Source organism: Geotrypetes seraphini, chromosome 12 (genome assembly GCF_902459505.1).
Source record: "Geotrypetes seraphini chromosome 12, aGeoSer1.1, whole genome shotgun sequence".
In the NCBI taxonomy this organism is placed as follows: Eukaryota; Metazoa; Chordata; class Amphibia; order Gymnophiona; family Dermophiidae; genus Geotrypetes; species Geotrypetes seraphini.
Window position 1 is genome coordinate 29,197,277 of NC_047095.1, and position 26,310 is coordinate 29,223,586.

A 26,310-nucleotide genomic window follows, 5' to 3' on the forward strand; every position below is an offset into this window, starting at 1 on the left:
GCTGTCAAGCAAGTGGATGCCCAAATGTTTGAATGCTGATGAGAAACGTTGTCAAGTGGACACTTCCAAGTTCATTTTGCAGCATTTTCAGTGAGCTGGTGCCAACTTTCTATTGATGAAACATGGTTATACCACCATGATCCTGAGACAAAACAACAGTCCATGCAATGGCAGCAATAAAATTCTCTAAGGCCAAAGAAATTCAAGAACCAAAAGTCAGCAGGAAAGGTCATGGCCACAGTGTTTTGGGAATCAGGAAGGTGTTGTAATGACTGACTATCTTCCAAGGAGGCCAAACAGTTAATGCAGAATACTACTGTAACTTGCTGTGCTAATTAAAGGTGAAGGAAGGAGTTCTCTTTTTGCAAGACAATACATCTGCCCACAAGGATGGAAAAATGATGGATTTTTTGACACAGTTAGGGTTTCTACCCTACTCACCAGATCTTGAGCCATCTACCTATTTTCTGTTTCCAAACCTTAAAAAGAGTTTGAAAGGGCAACAGTTTTTGAGTGATTCAGAGGTGATTGCAGAGGTGATATTTCAGTGACCAGACAACAGAGTATTTTTTTGAAGGGTTACAGAAACTTCAGACACAATGTACCAAGTCTGTCTCCCTCATCCAGTGTGTCTGGACCCTTTCCCTTCCATCCAGCATGTCTGTTCCCATCTCCCTCATCTAGCGTCTGTCCCCCTCCTCCTCCAGCCAGAGTGCCTGTCTTCCTGTCTCTCTCATCCAGTGTATCTGTTCCCCCCTTCCATCTAGCATGTCTGTTCCTCAGTATCCCTTATCCAGCGTGCCTGTCCCACTCCTTTTCCATTCAGCATGTCTGACTCCTCCCCTTCCACCCAGTGTAACTGTCCCCCTTCCCTACCACCCAGCGTGTCTGTCCCCTGACTCACACTCATCCAGCATGTCTGTCCCCTTCTCTTTCCATCCAGAGTCTGTTCCTGTCTCCCTTATCTAACTTGTCTGTCCTCCTCCCCTTTAATCCAGTATGTCTGTCTCCCTGTCTCCCCTTCTCTACAGCGTGTCTGTTCCCCGTCTCCCCTTCTATTTAGGCTCTTCCTTCTTTCACCTCCTGAATCTAACTACCCACTCCCAACTAACTCTGCCACTGCCACTGCTGCTACCGCAACCACCGCTGCTTCTCTAGACTAACAGCAGCAGTGGCGACGGCAGAGACAAAACAAAGGTAAAGCCTCGCAGCTGCCAGACTTGCTCCCTATGACATCATTTCCAGTTCCGGGGCAGAGCCGGCAGCCACAAGAAGGAAGAGAACAGACCTGTGAGGGCTTTATCATTGTTTTGCTGCCGCCGCTGTTACTGATAGTCAGGATAAACAGCAGCAGGAGCGGTGGCAGCTGCAGATGCTTCCCCATTACTACAGGAATGCCACGAGAATTGTTCCCATTCCCAAAGTTCTACCGGTCCAAGAGATTATCTAGGATTCTTCCCTTTACTGCAGCAACTGTGGTATTGCGGCAGAAACGGTTCCTGTGTCACTCTCTGATAGCAAACCACTGTACTCTCCTTTTAGGTGCCTGTGTCAATATATGACAGGAGTTTACACAGGAGTTTTTATAGCAGCAGCAGTGGCAGCATGGAGTAATATCAATTCTCTTTTTTATCTTAGTGCTTCTGAAGTACAACCAGGAAGAAATTCTTTAAAAAAAAATCAAGTCCATAGTGTTTCAGTTTAGGACCAAAGGGTATTATAGATCAGGTGAGAATGACTTATTGAAATTCTAGCAAAGAACTGGTGTTTCATAATTGTGCAGAAGGAAAAGCAGTGTTATGGATATGTCAGGTAATTGTGTCTTTGAAGAAATTGATGCATCTGTTGTTTGTTTGTGCAAATTTATTGTATGTGCCTGCATTTTATGACCGTATTTTATAAACCGCCTAGGAATAGGCAGGTAAAATTTATTTAAATAAATAAATAAATAGCCCACTTCCATTGGTACAAAAATAGCTTTGATTATTGCATCGATGAACATTTTGAGAAAACATCGATGAACATTTTGAAAGAAACAAACTTCTGATAACCAGCCAACATGGTTTCTGCAAGGGGAGATCGTGCCTAACGAACTTATTGCACTTCTTCGAAGGAATTAACAAACGGATGGACAAAGGAGACCCCATAGATATCGTATATCTAGATTTCCAAAAAGCCTTTGACAAGGTGCCCCATGAACGCCTACTCCGGAAACTGAAGAACCATGGGGTGGAAGGAGATGTACATAGATGGATCAGAAACTGGTTGGTGGGTAGGAAACAGAGGGTAGGAGTGAAGGGCCACTACTCGGACTGGAGGAGGGTCACGAGTGGGGTCCTGCAGGGCTTGGTGCTCGGGCCGCTGCTATTTAATATATTCATAAATGATCTAGAAACAGGGACGAAGTGCGAAATAATAAAATTTGCGGACGACACCAAACTATTTAGTTGAGCTCGGACTAAAGAGGACTGCGAAGAATTGCAAAGGGACTTGAACAAACTAGGGGAATGGGTGACGAGATGGCAGATGAAGTTCAACATTGGGAAACAGAAACCCGAGGTACAACTATACGATGGGAGGGATGTTATTAAATGAGAGTACCCAAGAAAGGGACTTGGGGGTAATGGTGGACATGACAATGAAGTCAACGGCACAGTGCGCAGCGGCCGCTAAGAAGGCAAACAGATTGCTGGGCATAATCAAGAAGGGTATTACAACCAGAACGAAAGAAGTTATCCTGCCATTGTATCGGGCGATGGTGCGTCCGCATCTGGAGTACTGCGTCCAATATTGGTCGCCATACCTTAAGAAGGACATGGCATTACTCGAGAGGGTTCAGAGGAGAGTGACGCATCTGATAAAGGGGATGGAAAACCTTTCATACGCTGAGAGATTGGAGCAACTGGGTCTCTTTTCTCTGGAGAAGAGGAGACTTAGAGGGGATATGATAGAGACTTATAAGATCATGAAGGGCATAGAGAGAGTAGAGAGGGACAGATTGTTCAAACTTTTGAATAATAAAAGAACAAGAGGGCATTCAGAAAAGTTGAAAGGGGACAGATTCAAAACGAATGCTAGGAAGTTCTTCTTTACCCAATGTGTGGTGGACACCTGGAATGCGCTTCCAGAAAGCGTAATAGGGCAGAGTATGGTACTGGGGTTCAAGAAAGGATTGGACAATTTCCTGTTGGAAAAGGGGTTAGAGGGGTATAGATAGAGGATTACTGCACAGGTCCTGGACCTGTTGGGCCGCTACGTGAGCGGACTGCTGGGCACGATGGACCTCAGGTCTGACCCAGCAGAGGCATTGCTTACGTTCTTATGCATTCTCTGTTTTATAAATAGTGATGCTGGGAGTTTGTTTCCTTACTGTTAAATTATTATATCCCTTTAAATTGCAAACTCACTACAATAACACGTTCTTTTTGGAAATGATTTACCTGTCATACTTGCAAATTTTTCAAGGTCTTTGGAAACCTTTGGCCCTAGAGCAATTGTGTGAATGATTACTTCACTCGCAGTCACTTCAGAAAAGCAACTGCTCATGGCATTGTCTTCTCCAGCTGTCAGCAATACAATTTCAGAACCATTAGTGCTTCCATTTAATTCTTCAATTGCCTGGAAACAGAATACTTGATGTTATTACTGAATGTCCCATGTGCTGCCCTATTTAAAAGCATTAGCAATCCACTGTAACAAGCTATAGATTTTCTAAAATAGCTTTGTTTTTACTCAGATTGAATTATCTTTAATAATGTTTTATAAGTGGTATATAAATACTAAACACACTACACACTGCACACTGTATTGGATGGAATCGGCACCAAACAGTCCTGTAAGATTGTAAAGGCTTCTTGGGGCTATACCATGCTAACAAATATCTCAGATATTGGGCATCCATTATGCATCTTCTTAAAGGTGAGGCCTAATATGTTAAATTTTATCTTCTCCTAAACTGGGAGCTAATGTAGTTACCTCTGAAGTGAATGGACACTGCCTCTATGCCCACAACCCATAATGAAACTATATAATACAACAAAGCACAATTGGCTTTAAGAACAAGATATGTAGAGTGCTTTTATTTCATGACCCAACACACCTCTGTTTCAGCTGATAGCCTGAGTCAGGGGTCTGATGAATAATGAGTCTCCACTCCTCATATAAAAAATGAACAAAGTTATATCCAAGAGACACATCTGTCGGCTTTAGAGTCCAAGAAACTAGAAGGGGGTTGGGTAAAACATTGTTTTTTTGCCCCTGCTGTGGGAAAGAAGGCTGGTGTAGCAATTTTGGTGAATAAAAAATGCACTGCTATGTTTAATTTGATTGCTGCTGATCCTTTAGGGAGATGGTTACATGTAGAAATGAACTTGGGAAATCATAGGCTGGCACTTTTCAATGTATATGCACCTAATTCGAACCAAATTGAATTTTTTTAAATCTCTACAACAATTGATACTACCACTGGCTGCTTGTAATTTAGTTGTAGCAGGGGATTTTAACGCTGTTATGGATCCTTTAATGGATAAAAAACCTAGTAGAATTCTGAAGTCATTAGGATTAGATAATTTGGTATAAACTTGTGATTTGAAAGATATATGGCGAATACTTCATTTTAGTGATCGGGAATTTTCTTTTTATTCCCAGGTTCACAAATCTTTTTCAAGAATAAATTATATTATTGTTTCAAATCAATTAGTTCAACAGGTAACACAAGCCTCCATAGATCCAATTATTTTGTCTGATCATGGGGGTGTGTGGATTGAATTTAAAATAGTTGATCAAGATAACAGTAGATCTGTATTGAGATTTGATAATACACTGCTTGCGGAGCCAACTTTTATTGAGGAAGTTCAGTTAAAATTAAATGATTATTTCCAGTTTAACAATACGGAAGATATCTCCATGGAAACTCTATGGGATGCTTTTAAGGCAACCATGAGAGGTCAAATTATTTCATTTTCGGCATATATTAGAAAACAAGTTAAAAGTCAATTTTCCAATTTGGAACAAGAAATTAAGCTTTTGGAGTCAAAATTGATTGATAAATGGGAATATTCTACATTACAGGCTCTTTTAAAAGCTAAAAGGTAAATATAATGAGATTTCTTCTAAATTGATAAGAAAAGACTTATTCGCTCAACAAGTTTTGTACTATGGAAATTCAAATAAGGCGGAAAGATTATTGGGAAATTATCTTAAAGCAAAAAAAAACACAAAAACAAAAATAATTGCAGTAAAGGATGAAAAAGGGGATACTTATTCTCAAATTGGACTTATTTTAAAACAATTTTTGGATTTTTATAAAGCTTTATATTCTTCTGAGCCTTATTTAGATAAAGAAAAGGATGGTTTAGAATTTTTAAACCTAATTAAGGGACCAAAAATTCCTGAACATATAAAAGAAAAGCCAATATCACTAAAAGAATTGCAAACAGCGTTGAAGTCTCTTAAAGTTGGATCCGCTCCAGGTGGGGATGGTTTCACGATAGAGTTTTATAAATCATTTCAAAAATATCCTATTACCATATTTGTTAAATTTATATCAGGTTCAACTAACTAAAGGTTACATCACAGGTACTATGGCAGAATCATTAACTATAGTTTTGCCAAAGCCAAATAAATATCCCACATTGGTTTCAAACTACAGGCCTATTTCTTTAATCAATGTAGATGGAAAACTTTTGGCTAAGACATTGACTTTGCGCTTGGCTAAGACTCTCCCCTTTATTATTGGTATGCACCAAACAGGGTTTGTTGCTCAGAGACATTCTTCTAATAATACCAGGTTGGCTTTACATATGTTAAATTTATCAAAAGTCATGAATGACCCGACCTTTTCTGTATCCTTGGATGCAGAGAAGGCCTTTGATCGTGTGGAGTGGACCTTCATGTATCAAGCAATGGAATGGTTTGGTATAGGTTTAGGATTTATACAAATGATTCAAACATTGTATAGCTCCCCTGCTACTAGATTATATATTAATAATAATTTCTTGGAAAGTTTTAGTCTACAGAGGGGGTTAGACAAGGCTGTCCCTAATCTCCTCTGCTTTTTGATATTGTATTAGAACCCTTGTTATTAGCTATTCAGTAAGTGAAGGAGATACAGGATATTCCTTACTCAGATCGGGAATATAAGGTTTCTGCTTATGCAGATGATATACTGCTTCATTTGAGAAATTCGGAAACAACCATTCCAAGCTTACTAGAATTGATAGAGAAATTTGGAAAATTTTCAGGATACAAGATAAATTGGAGTAAATCAGTACTTCCACTTAATGTGCATTGTACAAAAGGTTTGTTTGATTCATTCCCCTTTCTATGGAAGGAGGATGAAATAAAATATTTAGGCATTTGGTTAAAAAGTATGCTGGAAGACACAATGAAAGTGAATGAAAAATTTTTATTACAGAAGGTAACAGAAGTGTGTGAGCAATGGAATCCTTTACATCTTTCGTGGTGGGGGAGAGTCCAAATTATTGAAATGATTATTTTGCCTGTGGTTTGTTATCAAATGGGTATGTTACCGTTTTTTTTTCCAAGGATCCTTTTATAAAAAATTAAATAGTATTCTTACAAAATTTATTTGGCTAGGTAAAACTCCTAGAGTTGCTTTAGTATCTCTACAAAAGCCAATTACAGAGGGAGGGGTAAATTTTCCCAATTTTTATAGGTATCATCAATCCTATATTATGCGCCAGGGTATGTATTGGGTCCTTCCAGAGCTCATTGAAAATATCCCAGACTGGTTATGGTTGAAATGGCGACATGGTTATAGTTGAAATGCGATTGTGCCATGTTCTCAGTATCAAAATGCCTAGATTATATAAAGATAATAGAATATTAGTAGACACATGGAAAATATTAAGATATGTGAGTAATTTAACACCTATTCCAATTCACAAATCAACAAATCAAACTATATGGCTGAACTCCAAGATTCAAATTGGCGGATTTAAGGTCATCTGGAAGTATTGGATGATAGCAGGTATACGTATATTAGATGATGTTATTTCTAATGGTAAGCTGTTGATTTTTCACAGTTGCAACATAAATATGGCCTCAATAAATCACAAAGTTTTAGATGGATGCAACTGAAGCAGGCCATTCAGGTGGGGTTCCCTGAATGGAAAAATCTTAATAATCAATATAGTTTAAAGTTCTTATGCTTTCAGGTGGACTTCCTGGGGCATAAATTGTAAACTGGATTTATTAAAAAGAAACCAAAAACCGGTCTGAGAGACATTTGGAGTATTGAGATTAAGCATCAAATTTCTGCATCTCAATGGACACGAATTTGGACTTGGAGGATGAGATGTACAGTTTCTGCATCTATGAGACAAACTTGGTTTTTTCTGTTACATAGAGCATTATGGACCCCTGTTCGGTTACAAAAATTAGATAGCTCTAAGTCTAATAGATGTTGGCATTGTCATCTTGAAGCAGGGACTTTAGATCATTTATTATGGCGTTTATTATTGTCCATTTATTATGGCTTCTTGGAAATCAATTTGGGACCAAATTAATTGTTTATTAGAAAACCCGGTGGCATTGACCTATGATACTATATTATTTGGCATGTCAATGGGTGCAAAGAGTCAGATATCTTCAAATAATAACAAGCTTTTACTTATAATGACAGGGGTCACCATACAACTAATTACATGTAATTGGAAAAACTGGAGTAGATTGAACTATAATTTTTCGTGGAACTCATTATGCCATCTATATAAAATGGAAAGAGCAATATCTACATAAAAGGGGTATTTAAGGAAGTTTTAAGATGTATGGGATCCGTTAACAAAATATTGTACTGAATAGATATCATTTTTTCCTTAAATTTACAAGTTCAATACTGGGGGAGGGGGTAATTTTTAGTTTATTATTTAACAATATAAGAATGATAGGGGGAAATTTTATCATATGATACATATGTTTTATATTTGCTATGTGAGGGAGGGAGATAAGTTATATGATTTGGATTATTGCTGATTATTAAGTGTTCTATTTAATGTTAAAATGTTTTAACTCACTATCACACTTATTGTAAGTTTTAAAACGAATAAAGATTTTATAATAAAAATAAACAAAGTCTCATCTGAACGAAAATACCACTCTCCCATGGTATCAACTTGTGCACAAATATATTATCCAGATAAACAGAAAAATGCCACAGTGCTGTTAATCCTCTAGTATGAATTCATTTTAAAAAACCTGTAATGAGCTATACTGCAGCATTTTAAGAACCTACACCTTTCTTAAGGCATCCTTTGGCAATCCTCTATACAGAGAATGAAAGCAGGCTTACAGACTAATAACAAAGAGTTTGAGTCACACTATGCAGGGCAGGTAATATTAAGAAAGGCTTCAGCTGTCTAATCAGGCACCGCTAATTAAACTTGGTGCTAGAGAGAGCTTTCAGAATCCAGTCTCTCCCCCAAATTTTGAAGTGACTTTAATTGGCATCACTTGTACCTTTAGTATAGGTCAGGGGTAGGCAATTCCAGTCCTCAAGAGGATATCCACAATAAATATGCATGAGATAAATTTGAAACTCAAGGAGGCAGTGCATGCAAATCCATCTCATACATATTCATTGTGGATATCTTGAAAATCTGAAGTTGTCAAACTGGTTCCATTCCAAATTATTGACAAGCAAACACTCTGTCTCTTGAACATTAAGGAATAAGCCAGAGGAACTGATACACGGAACAGAAACTAGGCATCCTTTAATTGCTTCCATGGTGTCTGATGCTCTTGGCCCATTAATGGCAATCAGTTAGATGTTGTCTGCATATAAGAATGGAACTAGGTCAAAAGATCTAATTAGACTGACCAGACGTCACCATGTGTCATTTGAGATCTTTGGCTATAAATGATATGAGATCTACCTTCCCCAAAAATTCTTCCACAATTGTAAACTTCTAAAATTGCACTCAAAATTGTAATTATTAGGTAATTTCCAATAATAATGTATGGTACTCTTCACATGTAAATTACCTTGAACCTGTTTTGGATAAGAGCAATTCAGAAATTCAAATTAGATTAGATTAGATAATTCAATCTGAATGGGTTTTTTTTTGTTTTTTTTAAACATCTAGGGCGTTTTTTGTCTACTCTACTGCCCTCTTCTGGCCCTATCTATATTTTTTGTTTAACAGCACAGAAGTTATCTATTTGCAGCAAAAGTCAAAGGGCTTCTTTTACTAGGGTATGCTAATTAGCACAAGATAAATGCTAAGAGACCCATTTTATTTCTGTGGGCTTCTTAGCATTTAGCATGTGTCAATTGTTAACGCACCTTAGTAAAAGGAGCCCAAAAAGTCTTATTCAGGAAATATTTTTTTAGTAGTTGCAGAATGGTGGAAAAATCAGTTTTGAATAAAACCCATATCAGACAGCCTTGACTAGTTCAGACTTTACACATGTAATCTTTTGTGTGGCCATTTGAAAAGTCTAAATCTGATCCCAGGTAAAAAATATATTTTAGTGCTTTGAAAGACAAACTTGAGACAGTTATTTTTCCCACTACATTATCCTTTAGGAAGATTTATGGGCTCATTTTCAAAAGAGATAAACATCCATAAAGTGGCACAAGGCGGCAGGTGGACTTTTTTGTCAGGAAAACATCCAAATTGCTATTTTCAAAACACATTTTTTTAGACAATTTTCTATGCAGTAAGTTTAAATCTCAAGGGGGCATGTTTTGGGCAGGACTAGGGTGGGCTTATGATTTGGGTGTTTTTCCTGCAATAATGGAACTTTGTAGAAAATGTCCAGGGCAAAATTTGGATGTTTGACACTAGACCTGTTTCAATAATGAATTAGTGCCCAAAAGGTGCACAAATAATAATAATAATAATAACAGCTTATATACCGCAATACCGTGAAGTTCTATGCGGTTTACAAAGATTAAGCAAAGGTACAAATTGATTGACTTTAAGAGGGGAGGAAGAAAGAGGGTTAATAGGACAGGAAATCCACTTTTGAGGAGAGAGTGATCAATAGAACAAATTAATCGCTATAGAGGGGAGAGAGAAGAGAGGATCAGTTGTCTAGATACTTTAGGAACAGGTGTGTTTTTAGACACACAAACTGATCAGATGACCACTAGAGGAATTAAGACATGACCCTCCCCCCGCCATTTTACTCCTCCAGTGGTCACTGACCCCCTCTCACCCCCCAAAGATGTACATACCAACCTGTATGAGAACTTCAAATGTTGTGGCCAGTCCTATAAGAGCAGCAAGCAGGCTCCTGGAGTAGCCTAGTGGTCAGTGCAGTGGACTATAGAGATGAGTAACAAGGCCCATATCCCACTCTAACTAGTATACTTGTGGTGGAATATGGGTACAGGTAATGGGATAGATATACTGCCTTTCTGTGGTACAATCAAAGCAAAAGAACATAAGAATAGCCTTATTGGGCCAAACCAATGGTTCATCAAGCCCAGTAGGCCTATCCAGGTCCCTAGTGCCTGGCCATAACCCCACCCCCTAAAAAGGGGAGTAGTTTTCATTATTAAATGCAGGTCCTTTCTCTGTTTCTACTGGGCTCAACCTGCTAAAAACCTACTGCAGAGTCTCCTAGGGTGCTCCACTGCTCTCCTGGGATGTCTGTGTGGTCAGTGTACTAAGAACACTGGCTCCCCATACATCTTAATGGCTTGTTTTTGTGCATTTTTGCCTTGGATGGTTTTGGATTAATTTTTTTGAAAATGGTCCTAAAAGATAGATACACTGGGTTCAAAAACATCTAGCAAACGGCCATTTTTTGGAGCAAAAAGTTGGACCTTTTTCTGGTATGAAAATGGCCATTTTCTCTACTGGACCTTTGGGCATTTTTCCCAAAATGTCAACAATCTGATGTAGACAAACATCATATTCAAAATGCCCCTACCCATATCTATAAGAGTCTGCCTTTTTGGGGTTTCCATCCAGAAAGGTGATACTAGTAGGTGTGATTTTATGACTGAAGCATTCATTGTTGAAGTATGGCTTGACTAAGACAATGTACACACTGCTGTACTTAACCTGCAGTCCTTGTAGTATTCCTGCACAGACATTTTTTTTTCCACCAGCTGTGGCAGGCAGGTAAGAAATGAGCTGCTTCCGTACTTCTTCATTATTTATTTCCTGCAGTGGAGCTCTGACCTCTGCTTTGCTGTTAAATGTGACAATACCAACATGTGAACCCATTTCAACAACCTGGAGTAGAAAGAGTGCCGCTGCTTGGCGAAGTCGATGGACACGTTCACCCTATGTACACATGAAAGATAATGAAACCAACTGATTAGGGCTGGTATTGTATTGGGAGAATAATGCAACAAATCTCTCCAAAAACACTAAACTAATTAAATGATGTTGCGATGGCTCACAGTGTAGAACTTCATTCTGTATGTGATGCTCCAGTGAGGGAACTGGGAGTAAAGAGCATAAGAATAGCCTTACTGGGTCAGAACAATGGTCCATCTAGCCCATCCTCATGGTGGTCAATCCAGGTCTCCAGTACCTGGCAAAAACCCAAGGAGTAGCAACATTCCATGCTACCGATCCATGGCAAGCAGTGGCTTCCCCCATGTCTTTCTCAATTACAGACTATAGACTTTTCCTCTAGGAAATTGTCCAAACCCTTCTTAAAATCAGCTACACTACCCACTCTTACCACATCCTCTGGCAATGCATTCCAGAGCTTAAGAACATAAAAATAGCCTTACAGGTCAGAACAAAGATCCATCAAGGGCAGTAGTCCGTTATCACGGTGGCCAATCCAGGTCCCTAGTACCTGGCCAAGACCCAAGGACTAGGAACATACCATGCTACTGATCCAAGGCAAGCAGTGGCTCCCCCCCCCCCCATGTCTTTCTCAATAACAGACTATGGACTTTTCCTCCAGGTACTTGTCCAAACCTTTCTTAAAACCAGCTACGCTATCTACTCTTTCCCTGGTAATGAGTTCCAGAACTTAACTATTCTCTAAGTGAAAAAAATATTTCCTTCTATTGGTTTTAAAAGTATTTCCCAGTAACTTCATTGAGTGTCCCCTAGTCCTTGTAATTTTTGACAGAGTGAAAAATTGATCCACTTGTACTCATTCTAGTCCACTAAGATGTGGCTGAGTACACCTCACTGCAGTCCTATTCATTAAGTGATAACACATAGTCAACAGTGATCACTGTCCATATTTTAATGGACAAAACTCTGGACAGTGTTAGTTTCTATTGTAATATGTGTCTTATTTCCACCGCCACTATACAGTATATACACTGTGTTACAAATATGGATAGCTACAGTAGCTTTCATCTACCTTTACTTTCTTCTTCTATTAATTAATCACTGCAATGTGGGGGAAGGGGCAATCTTGAATAGCCCATGTTATTTGTGATGTATTTGGGCACTTCCAACCCATATAAATTGCATCCTGTGGTTATACACACAATTTGCCTTTGAAAATTTTTCAAGGCAAACTACATGCACTAAAAGTGCCCATGTCTATTACAAATAGAACAAAAAAGTGGAACTAGATAAAAGTACTTGTTACTTTTTTTGGTTTAGGCGGTCTAGTAGAGGCAAAATAGTGCATGCACGTTTCAAAACTGCATCTTCCGTTTTACTCCCTCAACCTAAATACGCCCAAAAGAATGTTTATTATTAACCCAGCAGTACCTGTGCTTTGAAAGCTGATATGCATTTTGAAAATTACCTTCTTCCTCTGAGGGAGGAGCAATCTAAGTTTGAACCAGCATTTCCTGGATCTAAGTAGCAATATTTCCTAAAGCTATGAGAGTTAAAAGAGAAAATTCCAGCCTCAAATTGCAATGCTAAAACAACACTCAAGGATCCATATTGAATGACACTGAGAAAATCAAGAGAAGCTAGAAAGTCACTGAGGGCCCAATATACAAAGTGATTTAAGCAGGCAGCAGAGACTTCTGCCTCCTTGAATTGCTTAGGACTGCCTAACTACCAATATTCACCAGCACTTAACCGGGCAGTGCTGCTGAATATTGGCTCCGACTGGGCCCAAAAAGTAGGCAGGTCAGGAGAAGTGCAGGGAGTGGCTTTGAGGGGAAGCTGGCAGTTATGAAGGTGCTAGCTTTGCTATGCGGGCCACAGCACTATGTAGTAGCCAGCACCCACATAACTGCCTAAATCCGCATAACTGTTTCAATCTTTTACGCACACTTCTAAACCCCCTCTGGTCCCCCTCCTTCCTTTCCCCTCCCCCCAGCCCATGGTACTGCAAGCACCTCCTCCCTGCACGCTTCACAATGACCTCCTAACTCCGTCTCTTTTTTTTTTTTTCAGTTATCTTTATTAACAATTGCAAAGGAACACACAACCATCTCAGTAGGCCCCTCTGGTTTTCCATCTCTTGATGGGAGATGGCAGCAATACTGAAACATTTCTGAACATCTCAAAGATTTACCACAGCCATGCTTCCTGAGACATCAAGAACTAAGCAGAGCACTCTGCCTTGGGTCTGCAACAGCGAGAACATGGGTGGAGGAGGGAGCCCTGTGCCACTCATCGGAGAAGTGGTTTTCGAGTCTGGAGACCGCATGATGACATCCCATGTGCTCTGGTAGTCACACATTCTGTTTTGTAAGTTAGGAGCTTCAGCATCATGGGTACTTTTGTTACAGAACTCAACTACCTGCAGAAAAATAAATACGAACAATTTTTTGTCTTTTCAATCTAAATATTAAGACATTTTCATGCAATTTTATGATAGATATAGTGGAAGGGGTTTTACTGGTAAAAGAGACAAAAAAGAAAATAAAGCCCTTCTTGTAGCCACAGAATAGAAATAATGTGATAAAAACTGCATGGCCAATAGTCTATCCCAGTGTCTCTCAAAGTTTTTTAGCTCTGGCACAATAAACGGAGCAAATGTTTTTCACAGCACATTATAATTGAAATTATAAAATTGCAAACCCAACAAAAGCCTTGATTGCTTTGTTGCTCAAATTAGGATAACTGCGGCATAAAAAATAAAAATAAAATTTCTTGCCGTTAGTTTTCAAGAACCAATCACATCAAAGAATGATACTTGTCTGGGCGGTTGTATCCTTATGCACTCATAACATTGATAGATTCTTACATACGCGGTGTACGTCATCTATTCTAGTGTATACTTATGAAGGGAATTTATAAAGATAAAGTAAAATTCTGTAATCTCTCGTGGCACACCCGGAATCTCTTCAGGGCACACCCCTGTGCCAGGGCACACAATTTGAGAGACACTGGTCTGTCCTCAGTGCTGTTTCAGAGTGACATCTTTTTTATGAGAATACATGAGCTATTTTGGGTTCAATCCATATAGGGTTTCCAGACATCCAGATTTCCTTGGACATGTCTGGGGGTTAGGACAGCTTTTCAAAACCCAGCACTTTGTCTGGGTTTTGAAAAGAAATTGCATCAAAAGGCAGTAGGGGCGGAGCTGAGGTATAATGGAGCGGGGATGGGTGAAACTGGGCGGGCCTGGGGGGGCAGGTCTAGGGGGTCCAGATTTTACTGATATAAAATTTGGTAACCCTAAATCCATACCCTTTGTCATCAGGAGTGTTTTAGGCATCTTTTGTGTCCATGTCACAATTCTTATGGGGACAGACAAAAATGGTTACTTACAGAGGATAATGCTTGCATGTACATTATAGATGATGTAGCATTCTGCAATTTGTCTGCTAGAAATGTGCAGCCTTCTTCAAAATGTCCTGTCTGAGATCCAAGTATGCAATCCCCATCAGGGCAGGAATTTTTTTCACACACATACATACCGGTGAGATTAGCTGAACACCTGGAAGTGTAAACACTGTATTATTTTCAAACCTTAAATTCAGTTTTCTAATGATCTTCTATACAGGACATCATTTCCCCTTACATTTTCATTCACAGATATTCCTGAGCAACATGGAAAAGTGACAAGCCTGGAAAAAGCTCCACTTGAAAATTTGAAATTGAAAATTATATTTAACTCCTGCAACAGTCAGCTATAGTTTATGGAAAGCTGCTTCATCTTTGTACCGCATGGTTTCTAGTCTGTCCTCTCAAATATTCCCTGCAATAATTACTTCAAAGAGCCACAGCATTGTCCACTTTACTAACAAAGCAAGGTTTCTAATTTATGGCAATATATAAAAATAGCGATCATTCACTAGCACTAGGTATTGCTGACAATCAAATATTTGATAAGGTTTAACAATCAATTAAGATCAAGCTACACTCAGCAAGCCAGAGAGAACCCATGGACACTGAGAATGGAGCAGTGTGAATGAGCTGGCAAATCGATATCACACTCTGAAGCAGCTACGGCAAAACTTTGGCCTTAGTCCAGGGCTGTCCAAGTCCGGTCCTCGAGATCTACTGGCAGGCCAGGTTTTCAGGATATCTACAATGAATATGAGAGAGATTTACCTGCACTGCCTTCTTGGTATGCAAATCTCTCTCAGGAATGTTCATTGTGGATATCCTGAAAACCTGGCCTGCCAGTAGATTTCGAGGACTGGACTTGGGCAGCCCTGCCTTAGTCGATAGGATTTATGGTGTATCACCAGCAATGGCACTTTCAAGTCAAGATACCTTTTTAATTTTGTTGGGTTACTAGTATTAATATATGCATTGCATAGTCTTGACAAGCGTATATGGGAAGGAATTTTATGCCAGTGATATGAATTTATCCATTAATTCCTATCACTATAATGTAAGTGGGTTCTGAGGCCTTTTCGTCCTTTTTGTCTTTTACTCTTTGGCATGCTGTGTGCAGTAGCTTCATCTTAATTGATTGTTAAACCTTATCAAATATTTGATTGTCAGCAATGCCTAGTATTAGTGAGAGAGAGAGTTGTTATCCTAGGTTCTCTTTTTATTGTCATCAACATACAGAAATAAAACAAAAGAAATAAGATGATACTTTTTTGTATTGGACTAACTTAATACATTTTTTTGATTAGCTTCTTCAAATCAAAAAAGTGCTTTTGAATATCAGACCACATGCTATTACATAGAAGGATAAGTATAAAGATAGAGGAGTCGCTTACTGGTTAGAGCATTGGACTTGATGTTCTGGGGCACCTAGTTCAAATCCCCCTCAGAGCAGTGCAAAATATTTTGGAACCTTGCCAGATACTTGTGACCTGGATTGGCCACTGTTGGAAACAGGAAACATGGCTTGAGGGACCTTTGATCCATCCCAGTAAGTCTTGTGTTGTTAAAGTGTTTGTTATGGAAACAAAGCACTAATCTAAAAAAGGGAGGGGTACCATAACATCCATTCCCCAATAAGTCAGCTATCATATGAAGAAAGTGCAAATTGATGATTAGGAAGCTTACATACATTAATGTCTACCCATCTGTATTAAGACTCATTTTACAAAATACAGAGCCAAAAAAAAAACAAAACCTTTTATGCATCAAAGATTGTAGCTCAAAATCTTGACTAATTCATATTAGAAATATGATTTAAAACAAAAATCACCTTGTTGTCTCAATTTTGTTTTCTTTAGTTATATAAAATGGACTTTCATAATTATATTCATCAAAGAGTCCCCATCGAAAATGAGCCCATTCATGGACAAAAACTCGCCCTGTGTGAATAAGCAATGAATTGTTAATTGCAGGTAAAAAGTGTAATAAAAATTAATAATTAATTGGAATAATTTGCAATTTAATGGGTATAAGTACTAAAGAACACTAGTGTTAACATCCACATATTGCATGCGTTAACATACTTTAATTTGGATGTCACCTAATGCCAAAGTGCCTTGAGTATAAATAAAAGAGTCTTCAAAGACTTCAACTAATTCAGAACACTGTGGCCAAGTTGATCTTCGCAAATTTGACCATGTTTCCCCACTTTTGTCCAAACTCCACTGGCTCCCAATAATCGCCAGGGTTCATTTTAAATGTTCCTGTCTAGCTTTTAAAATCCTACACGGCATCCTCCCTTCCCTAATCCCTCTATCTTGGAACTCCCCGAATCCCAACAACACCAGGCCCACCCAAAAACTATCCTTCCCCTCACTAAAAGGTATCCTCCATGTGGGAAAATTGGGAAAATCTCTCTTCTTCAGAATCACAGGGCTTTGGCATAACCTTACTACCCCATTGCAGAATCAGGTCTCCTTCCAACTATTCCGTAAGCACCTAGAAACTAGGCTTTTCACAAAAACGTAATGCTCTCCCTCCACCCCTTTACTCAACTACCAAACCCAATGTGTTATACTTTCCTTTATTAAGGTCTTGTAAACCATGCCGAGCTCTATATTCATGGAGAGGATGCGGTATATAAACCTAAGGTTTAGTTTAGTTTAATTTAGAGTATTATTTGTGTGCATTTTAGCACTATTGTATAGTAATATAACACACATGCAAATGAACTCCAAAAAAAGCTATGAGATACATAATTGAAATGTAAATACGTCTAAAAATATGCCTAAATCAGCACTTGGATGACCTAAAAGACAAGTCGTCCAAGTGCCAATCGAAACAGTTTTTAGACGTATCTTAGGCCTCTTGAGTGCCACTGTGCATCCAGAGCAAAAAGGGGCATCATGTTTCAAGTATTTCCTTTGTGAACAATTTTGGTACATTTAAAGTTTTATTATCCTTATGTAAAAAATTAGAAAAACTAGCTTGAATAACAACACAACAATTTTAACAGCCTGGTTGTATGTGGCTCTGGATTATTTTTCCCACCCCTTTCTACCACAAACTCCATTGGCTGCCATTAGAATCCAGAATCCTATTCAAATTCGCCTGCTTCTGCTATAAAACAGTATTTGGTTTATCCCCAAGCTACATCATCCCTCACTTCGCCCTGAATCACAGCATCAAGGACTCCCGCAGAATCCAACTCTTCGCCTACCCCTCCCTAAAACTTTGCCACTCTAAAAAATTCCTCGACAAAACCTTCGCCTTCCAAGCCACTAAGCTAAACCCATGGTTATCCCAAATGGCCCTCAAGGCCCCCAACTACCTCGGCTTTAGAAAACTACTCAAAACCCGCCTCTTCCAAGACCAGGATCCTAACGCCCCTTCCTAACTAAATAACCCCTCTACCCTCTACATCCTTCCCTCACACCACCCCCCCCGGCAACTTTGATCAATTTGATATTGAACTGCTTGTAACCCCGCTCAATTGATGTAAACCACTTGTAACCTTGTTTAATTGATGTGAACCGCCTAGAACTCTTCCGGGTATGGCGGTATACAAAAATAAAGTTATTATTATTATTTATTAGTTTTATTGATATGTATGTTTTCTGTTTAATGTGGTTTACAGTGCCAGACTCAGAAAGCACTATTTCCAAATTTTGAAAGAAACAAATGTTGAAGAACAAGACTAGCAATACATTTCTGACTAGTTTTTGAGCGCTATACTAAACTAAACTAAACTAAACCTTAGGCTTATATACAGCATCTTCTCTATAAAAATAGAGCTCAGCACGGTTTATAGAAATTAAACTCCTTTCATTAGGTCAAAACCATATAATTTTATTTCTAAGACACCTTCCCTCTGGAGTGCACAAGGCATAGAACAACAAAGCTTATTACTAAATAAAACAAAATAAACAGGTGACTACAAATAATGGTACTGCCTGAATAAATGACAGGTTGCCTTAAAATGAGCTGTGTATTTTGATCTGAATAAGCCTGTATAGTTCTTGAAAGCTAGCTAGAAATTGATATATTCAATAAAATAGTACAACCACAATGGGAAGTACATTGCTTAATTCAAATGTTCCAAATAAACATACTTGCCGGCTTTGTTGTACTTTTAAAATTTAGGGCTCCTTTTACTAAGGTGCGCTAGTGTTTTTAGCGCACGCAGGATATTACCGCACGCTATGCGGCTAGAACTAACACCAGCTCAATGCTGGCGTTAGCGTCTAGTGCGTGCGGTAATGTACCGTAGTACGCGCTAATGCCCTAACACAGCTTCGTAAAAGGAGCCCTTAATGTTGCCTGCTAATTAAAACCTAGTCCTTAGTGCTTTCTATAAAGAGGATGTGAACCTAGATGAAAGGTAAGGCAATAAAAGCTACAGTTAAGGGAATAAAATACGTCAGTGGTTCCCAAACCTGGTCCTAGAAGCACCGCAGACAGTCAGGTTTTACAAGATATCCACACTGAATAGACATGAGAGAGATCTCCATGCACTGTCTCCATTGCATCTCTCTCATGAATATGCATTGTGGATATCCTGAAAACCTGATTGGCTGGGGAGCCACTGACATATGCTATTGGCCCAAAAAATATGCGTTGTTAAGTAGTAATGAGATAAGCATGGAAAGCAGCTTACCATTATGCAAAAAATACTGCCGCATAACCTTGCAAGCTGCATTATTTATAGAAAGATAACACTATCTTGAAGATGGCATTATTTTCCTCTTCAGGGTCATCATGCCCCTGACACTCCTGAGGAGCTTTTTTTCAGGGGCCTACTGTGTGAAAACATTACCCAACTCTCACCTCCAGTCTTCCCCATGGCAGTATACACACTCCTATCAATAATTAGTAGAATAGCAAACCTGAATTCATTGCTTTACCTCGTGATCCATACACAGAAATCAAATCATCACTAATCAGGTAGTTAGGCGTGAAGTGTATGTATTTTCCCTCTTGTCCACATCCTCCATATTGTAAGGTGTATGGCTCATCCCCATATTTTATGTATGGCTCAGCAACGATGACACTTGCCTAAAAAAAGATGAACTGGGATTATTGCTATTGTTTCTTTTCTATTTTTTACATTTATAGTGCCTGAGAACTAGGGATAGATTGATTTAAAAAAAAAAAAAAAAAAGAGAGAAAGAAATACCCTCTTTGCTATAGGGGCTTGTGATTAAAAACTCTGTCCAGAAAAAAAGTGAATCCTTTATACCAGTGGTCTCAAACTCACGGCCTGGGGGGGGGGGGGTCACATGCGGCCCTCAAGGTACTATTTTGAGGCCCTCAGTATGTTTATCATAATCACAAAAGTAAAATAAAACAGTTTCTTGATCATATGTCTCTTTAGCTATAAGTTACAATATTATTATTAAGACTTAGCCAAAAGGAAAGATTTATAAACTATAAAGAGTTTTACCTCATGCAAAATTGTCATTTCTTTAATAAGACATTAACTATTTTTTCTGAGGCCCCTCCAAGTACTTACAAATCCAAAATGTGGCCCTGCAAAGGGTTTGAGTTTGAGACCACTGCTTTATACTGTATATGGCAAGAAAGTCTAATATAAATTAAGATCAGTTGGGTGCTTTTGACCACCTTCTAGAATACATGGTGGTAATGGGGGGAGGGGGCAAAGCAGAAGAGAAGTAAGTGTAATCTGAATGTCATGCTCCTAATAATGAAAAAAGTTATGTCTAAGTTCAAAATTCATTACTACCTTGTAACAGTAAATCTAACCTGAGAAATTACATTGGTACATCTTATGGAAATTTTTTTGCAATTATATAGGAAGACAAATGAACATCGTTCTTGAAGAGGCTGGATCCTCGAGCACTGGAGATGGCATCAATCAAAATCAGATTCACAGGGTCAGGCATGTTGTCAGAATGCTTCGCTACAAACTTCCTAATCATGTTCTCAGATCTCAATTTATGATCAGGACACCATATAGAGGCAAAGGAAGCACTGTGGGAATACCAATAAGTGTAATTTCATAAAGTGTAACATTGCTCTAGACATGTCAACAGTTGGCACAACTGATCATCATAAACATCTAAATTTGACTAATGATTTTTCAAAAATTTATGCCAGCATGTGAACATAAAATGGTGATTATAAAATTAGCCCCCTCGTACAAATATAAGCATACTTGTACAACAGATTAAATCACAATTTACATATGGTGTATATTATTATTGCTCAAAATTTATATCTCATCTATCCCTAAGTGGCTTACATAATAAAAACATATATACAAATTTAAAATGCACAAACCAAATCTGACAAACACTTTTCAACAACAGGACATCAAGAGAACCTAAGCTAAAGAGCTGCCAAAAATAGAGCTTAGGAATTTAAAAAAGCTCACACATATAAGGGTGTCTTCAAAATCTTTCTAAATTGCTAAAACAACAAGCAAAATTAAATATACCCTAGTAATCAGTCCAGCCACAGAATTTTGTATCACTTGTTATGCCTCCTGCAGCCTTACCCTGATTGTAACAGGGCTGTAAAATATGCTTTATGTAATTCAGTATTGTTTCAGGATCTTACTGCTATAGTTATTTCCTGCCAGGACATGTGAGATAAGTATTATGGGCAATGTAGTCTGAGAGATTGTATAAACTGTACTTCTATTGGTCTTTATTCTGCTAGACCTCTCCTCTTTCTCTCTCAGCTAAACTTGGATTCCTTTGTCTCTTCTCACTTCCTGGTCATCTCTGACCTCTGCCTGATAAGGTCATTCAAGATGCTTCCTTTCCTCAGCCACCTAAAGCTAATCTCAGCTCTGATTGGCCTCTCTCTATTGCCTCCCTCCTTTTACTTGGGTGGGTTCCCTGCAGTCCCTGTGTGCCTTGACAGTCATGCTGGAACTCTCTGTTGGAACTCACCTCTGACCACATGGTTTATGGCCGCATGGTAATTTAGGCCACCCTGATGTCTCTCATAAGAACATAAGACTAGCCTTACTGGGGTAGACCAATGGTCCATCAAGCCCAGTAGCCTGTTTTCACGGTGGCCAATCCAGGTCACTAGTACCTGGCCAAAACCTAAGATGTAGCAATATTCCATGCTACCAATACAGGGCAAGAAGTGGCTTCCCCCATGTCTTTCTCAATAACAGATTATGGACTTTTCTTCCAGGAACTTGCCCAAACCTTTCTTAAAACCAGCTACACTATCCGCTCTTACCACATCCTCTGGGCAGCGCATTCCAGAAGTTGATGTAAAATGTTGTAAATATTTCCTACCACACCTCAGCACAACACTACTTGTGAAAATAAATTGTTGCTATGGAACATGCTCAGAAGCGGATGATAGTTTGTAAACAGTCTCTGTATCAAAATGATTTCCACTGGAGAAGACCAAATTCTGATGAAGAACTTAGTACTGCTAAAAGGTTACAGCAATCGACGACTGTTGTAAGAGTTCCCACAGAAGTGTTGGAATAAAAACGGCCTTGATGTGCTGCTACACAAGATCTGAGCAACGGGCACTGAGGATCATAAGCCAGGCAGCAGACGACCACACTCAATTCACACACAAGAGCACATTGACACTGCACACAATCTTGTACTGAGCCAGAACAACTCGCCAAATAACAAGAGAAGCAGGAATAAGCCAGACAACTGAGGATAATTCATGATGATCTGAAATTAAAGTGTCTTAAAAAGCATCATGCTCAAGAGTTAACTTTAAACAGCAAAGACACACGCCTGAAGCAGTGCAAGCAGTTTTTGACCAAGTACCGGGAGCATAGAGTAAGCTTCATCTGGTTTACAGATGAATAGATATTTACAGTAGCTCCACCGTGAGGTTAATGTCAAACGTCTAACTATGGATCTGCCCGACCTTCAGCCAGTCATGGTCTTGGTCGCCATCTCGAAACTCGGATTCATACATCTGTTCTTCATCGATCCTGGGGTTAAGATCAACAGTGCATACTAGTGGGATGTCTTGACACAGAAGCTGTTGCCAGCAATCTGTCACATATCCAACAGGACAATGCCCCAGCACATCAGGCAAAGGACAAGGTAGAACTACATTGATAGACTCCTGACTTTACTGGTTCAGACCTCTGGTCTGCGAATTCACCTGACCTAAACCAAGTTGACTACAGGATCTGGAAGCCGATACAGGAATGTATCTACCAGACAGTGATATCTGCCGTCGAAGACCTTAAACAATGCCTCATCTCCGTTTGGGCTGAGCTGAAGCAGAGTGTCATTGACAAGCCCATAGATTAGTGGAGGCCAAGGCTGAGGGCATGCACACTTCAAACTTCTACTTAACTGAAACATTATTTTTTGACTTTACATTTTTCTGCAAGATACACAATAAAACTTTTTGATGTGATTTTATTCAGTTCACAGTTCATTTTCACAAGGTAGTGTGCTGGTGCGGTGAGACATATTTACAACATTTTACATCAACTTTCCTCAGGACACGGTGCACTAACTTTCATAAGAATAGATCGAGTTCTGTGGAAGATACGACAAAAAACATTTTGGTGTGTTTTATTTCTGTTCACAGTGTAGATGTTTTGAATACGACTTCCCCAATCAGGTAACTCTTTAGCTACCTGGTTAGTTACTTCTGTAAAACTCTTCTTCCTGAGAAAGTCACAGTTGGACTGCTTCATCAACATTTTGGGCTATTTCATCAACATTTTTCTTTATTTCTCCTTTCCTGTGTCTCTCTGAGAGTGTCATGAAAGCCTCACACCAGTCGTTCTCAAACCAGTTCTTGGGACACACCCAGCCAGTCAGGTTTTCAGGATATCCAGAATGAACATATATCAGATAAATTTACATGCACTACCTCTATTGTATGCAGATCTCTCTCATACAAACTCATTCTGTATATCATGAAAATCTGATGTGCAGGATACGGAGTGGGTTGAAAACCCCTCCTTACGCTAATGATTCCCTTTACCCTCCACCTTGTGATTCACAACAACACACCCAAGATGCGTGGGATGACCAGCTACAGAAAGCATAGCTTGAACTAGTGTCTTGACAAGAGCTATGGTAGGCTTCTAGATTTTCATAACCCTCAGGGAAAAAAACAGGAGTAACAGGTCTAACGAGTGAAATTCTATCTTATATTACAATGCAAATTCGTTCATAAGATACTTTTTTTTTAACTTTTCACCATTAATTATTTTATAACTGTTTATTTAACATTTTATAAACAACATTGTGAGACGTAGTGGTTTCTTCAACATCTGCACTCATCATAAATCACCAGAAATGAATATAGCAAGAAAACCTCAACAAAGAATCCTCCCCACCTCCCCCAAACCCTCTCACAAGCCTTTAATACTCCCACTCTTTTCTCTACACACCAACTAAATTCTTATATATAACTTCATAGAGAGAATAAATAAAACCTCTACGGATAGGAAATCCCAGAAGTTGTTCAAAGGTGATCTTCTCTAATTGCTCTGGGCTTTTAGCGTTAATTCTTAGTACCGGTAAATATGTTTTAACCTGTAGATAAGGAAAAAGATCATCTTGTGGGAGGTTGTAACTCACCTGAAAGTCTGGAAACATAATGATAGAATCCCTTTCTAGTATTTATCCAAAATATCTCACCTTTTAAATATACCTCCCTCTCTCCCAGGTTGAAAGTCCACAATGCACCCCAGAGGCAAATAATACAATCCTCTCTTCCCTTTAAGCAATTTAATCTTAACTCCTTGCCAGATCTTCAATGCAGCTCGTTTAAAGGGATTCTCCAGTGCATGAACCTCCCCCAAAGATAGCTACCCATGGTAAATAGCCTATCTTGGTAATTCCCCTAGGTAACAATCCTTTGCCTTGCTCTACCTCCAATTGCTTCCACCAATTAGGATGTCCTATTATCCATTCACCCATTCTTCTAACTTGCGCTGCAATATAATAATGTTCCAAATTTGGGACCCCCAATCCACCTTCCCTCTTAAACCTAAACACTCTCCCTCCCCATATAAAATGAAAAATATTTCTGTGCCAATGCAAAAATCTATCTCCAGAGGGTGAAGCCTGGAATAAGTATAACAAGGTTGTCCAGCGTTGGTTGGTCCTTGAGGGCCGCAATTCAGTCAGGTTTTCAGGATTTCTCCAATGAATTTGCATGAGATCTAGTCGCATGCACTGCTTCCATTGTATGCAAATAGATCTCATGCATATTCATTTGGGAAATCCTGAAAACCTGACCTGGCGAGGAAATCTTGGTACTACCATCTTACATATCACCTCCATCCTGCCAAACCAAGAGACAAAGAGCTTATCCTACCTTTCTAGACCTCTAATAACTGATGCCATAAGGGGTTGAAATTGTACTTATATAGTTGCTGCCAATTCACTCCAATCTGAACTCCTAGGTAATGTATGGGTCCCTTTACCCATGAAAAAGAAGTTTACTCTGCAACCTACACACAATCTCTGCTGAGACAGATAAGTTCAAAATTCCCGTCTTCCCCATATTTGCTTTGAATACGGAAAGCCTGCTATAAGCAATCATTGGTGCCTGTAAAGCGCATAAGGGCAAATTCTATAAGAAGCGCCCAAAGGTTAGGCGCCTAATTAGGCACTGTTCAGTTTGATTCAAGTAAAATTGGGTGCTGTTTAATGAATCACGCTGAGCAAAACCTATTTTGGAGGCGCCCAAGATATAGGCCAGCTCTAGGCACAACTAAAAGTTAGGCGCCTAACATGTAGCCACACCCACACCTAACATGCATAGCGCCTATTTTTTTGAAGGCCACCTAAATTTTTAGAGGCTCCTTGTTACAGAATCGCACTTTCTTAATAGGCGCCTATGTTTCAATCAGTGTTGATTACGAAGCTTAATTGAACTTGTTATTCAATTTAGATAGGCGCCTATCTAGTTGGGCGCCTCCGAAATAGGTGCCTAACTTTAAGCGCTGGTTACAGAATTTGGGCCCTAGTGTCCTCTCTGTTTCCTCTATAATTGCCAAAATACCTGAAAGATTTAGACCTAATATCTCTGCACTCTGATGAATTCCCTAAGCTAATGGCTCTATAACCAATGTAAATAAGAGAGGCATAAGGGGACACCTCTGTTGCATCCCCCTCCATTGCTCAAAAGGCATATAATACATTCCATTACCTTCACACAGGCCAATGGTTGGTTATAAAGATATATTATCCAGCCTATAAATCTCATCCCTAGTCCCGCTCCATAAATTTCCAATCCACTTGGTCGAACATTTTTTCCACATCAACTGCTACTGCCACTCATGAATCAGAGCTTTTCTGAGCCACCCACATCATATTTAATATTACTACTACTACTTATCATTTCTATACCGCTACTAGACATATGCAGCGCTATGCATCAAAACATAGAAGAGATAGTCCTTGCTCAAAAGAGCCTATAATCTAGTCAAAACAGACAAACTAGACAAGAACGTGCATCTGATCCTTGCCACCCTCCTATAAATCCTACCTGATCTTGGTGTACTGAGGCATTAAACAAGCTAGGTGATTAGCTAGTATCCGGACTATGATCTCAGTATCTAGTCCCAATAAGGAAATGTGGTGATACCCCCCATATTTTGTGCCCTCATTTCCCAGTTTAGGTAAGATAGTGATACCAGCTATACACATGAAAAAAGGCAAACACTCTC

The 26,310-nt window shown here is 39.1% G+C and overlaps 1 protein-coding gene across 2 annotated transcripts in view; it reads right to left on the reverse strand.

The window, feature by feature from the left end:
* LOC117346367 (calcium-activated chloride channel regulator 2-like) overlaps positions 1–26,310 on the reverse strand; it is a 56,194-nt gene that overhangs the window by 18,216 nt on the left and 11,668 nt on the right. For both annotated transcript variants that reach the window (XM_033915802.1, XM_033915801.1), the window contains exons 3-8: positions 19,553–19,703; positions 16,480–16,588; positions 14,634–14,802; positions 13,432–13,659; positions 11,037–11,261; positions 3,441–3,618 (exon numbers count right to left, since the gene is read on the reverse strand). In XM_033915802.1, the coding sequence (XP_033771693.1) occupies positions 3,441–3,618; positions 11,037–11,261; positions 13,432–13,659; positions 14,634–14,802; positions 16,480–16,588; positions 19,553–19,703 (1,060 nt within the window). The remainder of the gene's footprint in view (positions 1–3,440; positions 3,619–11,036; positions 11,262–13,431; positions 13,660–14,633; positions 14,803–16,479; positions 16,589–19,552; positions 19,704–26,310) is intronic.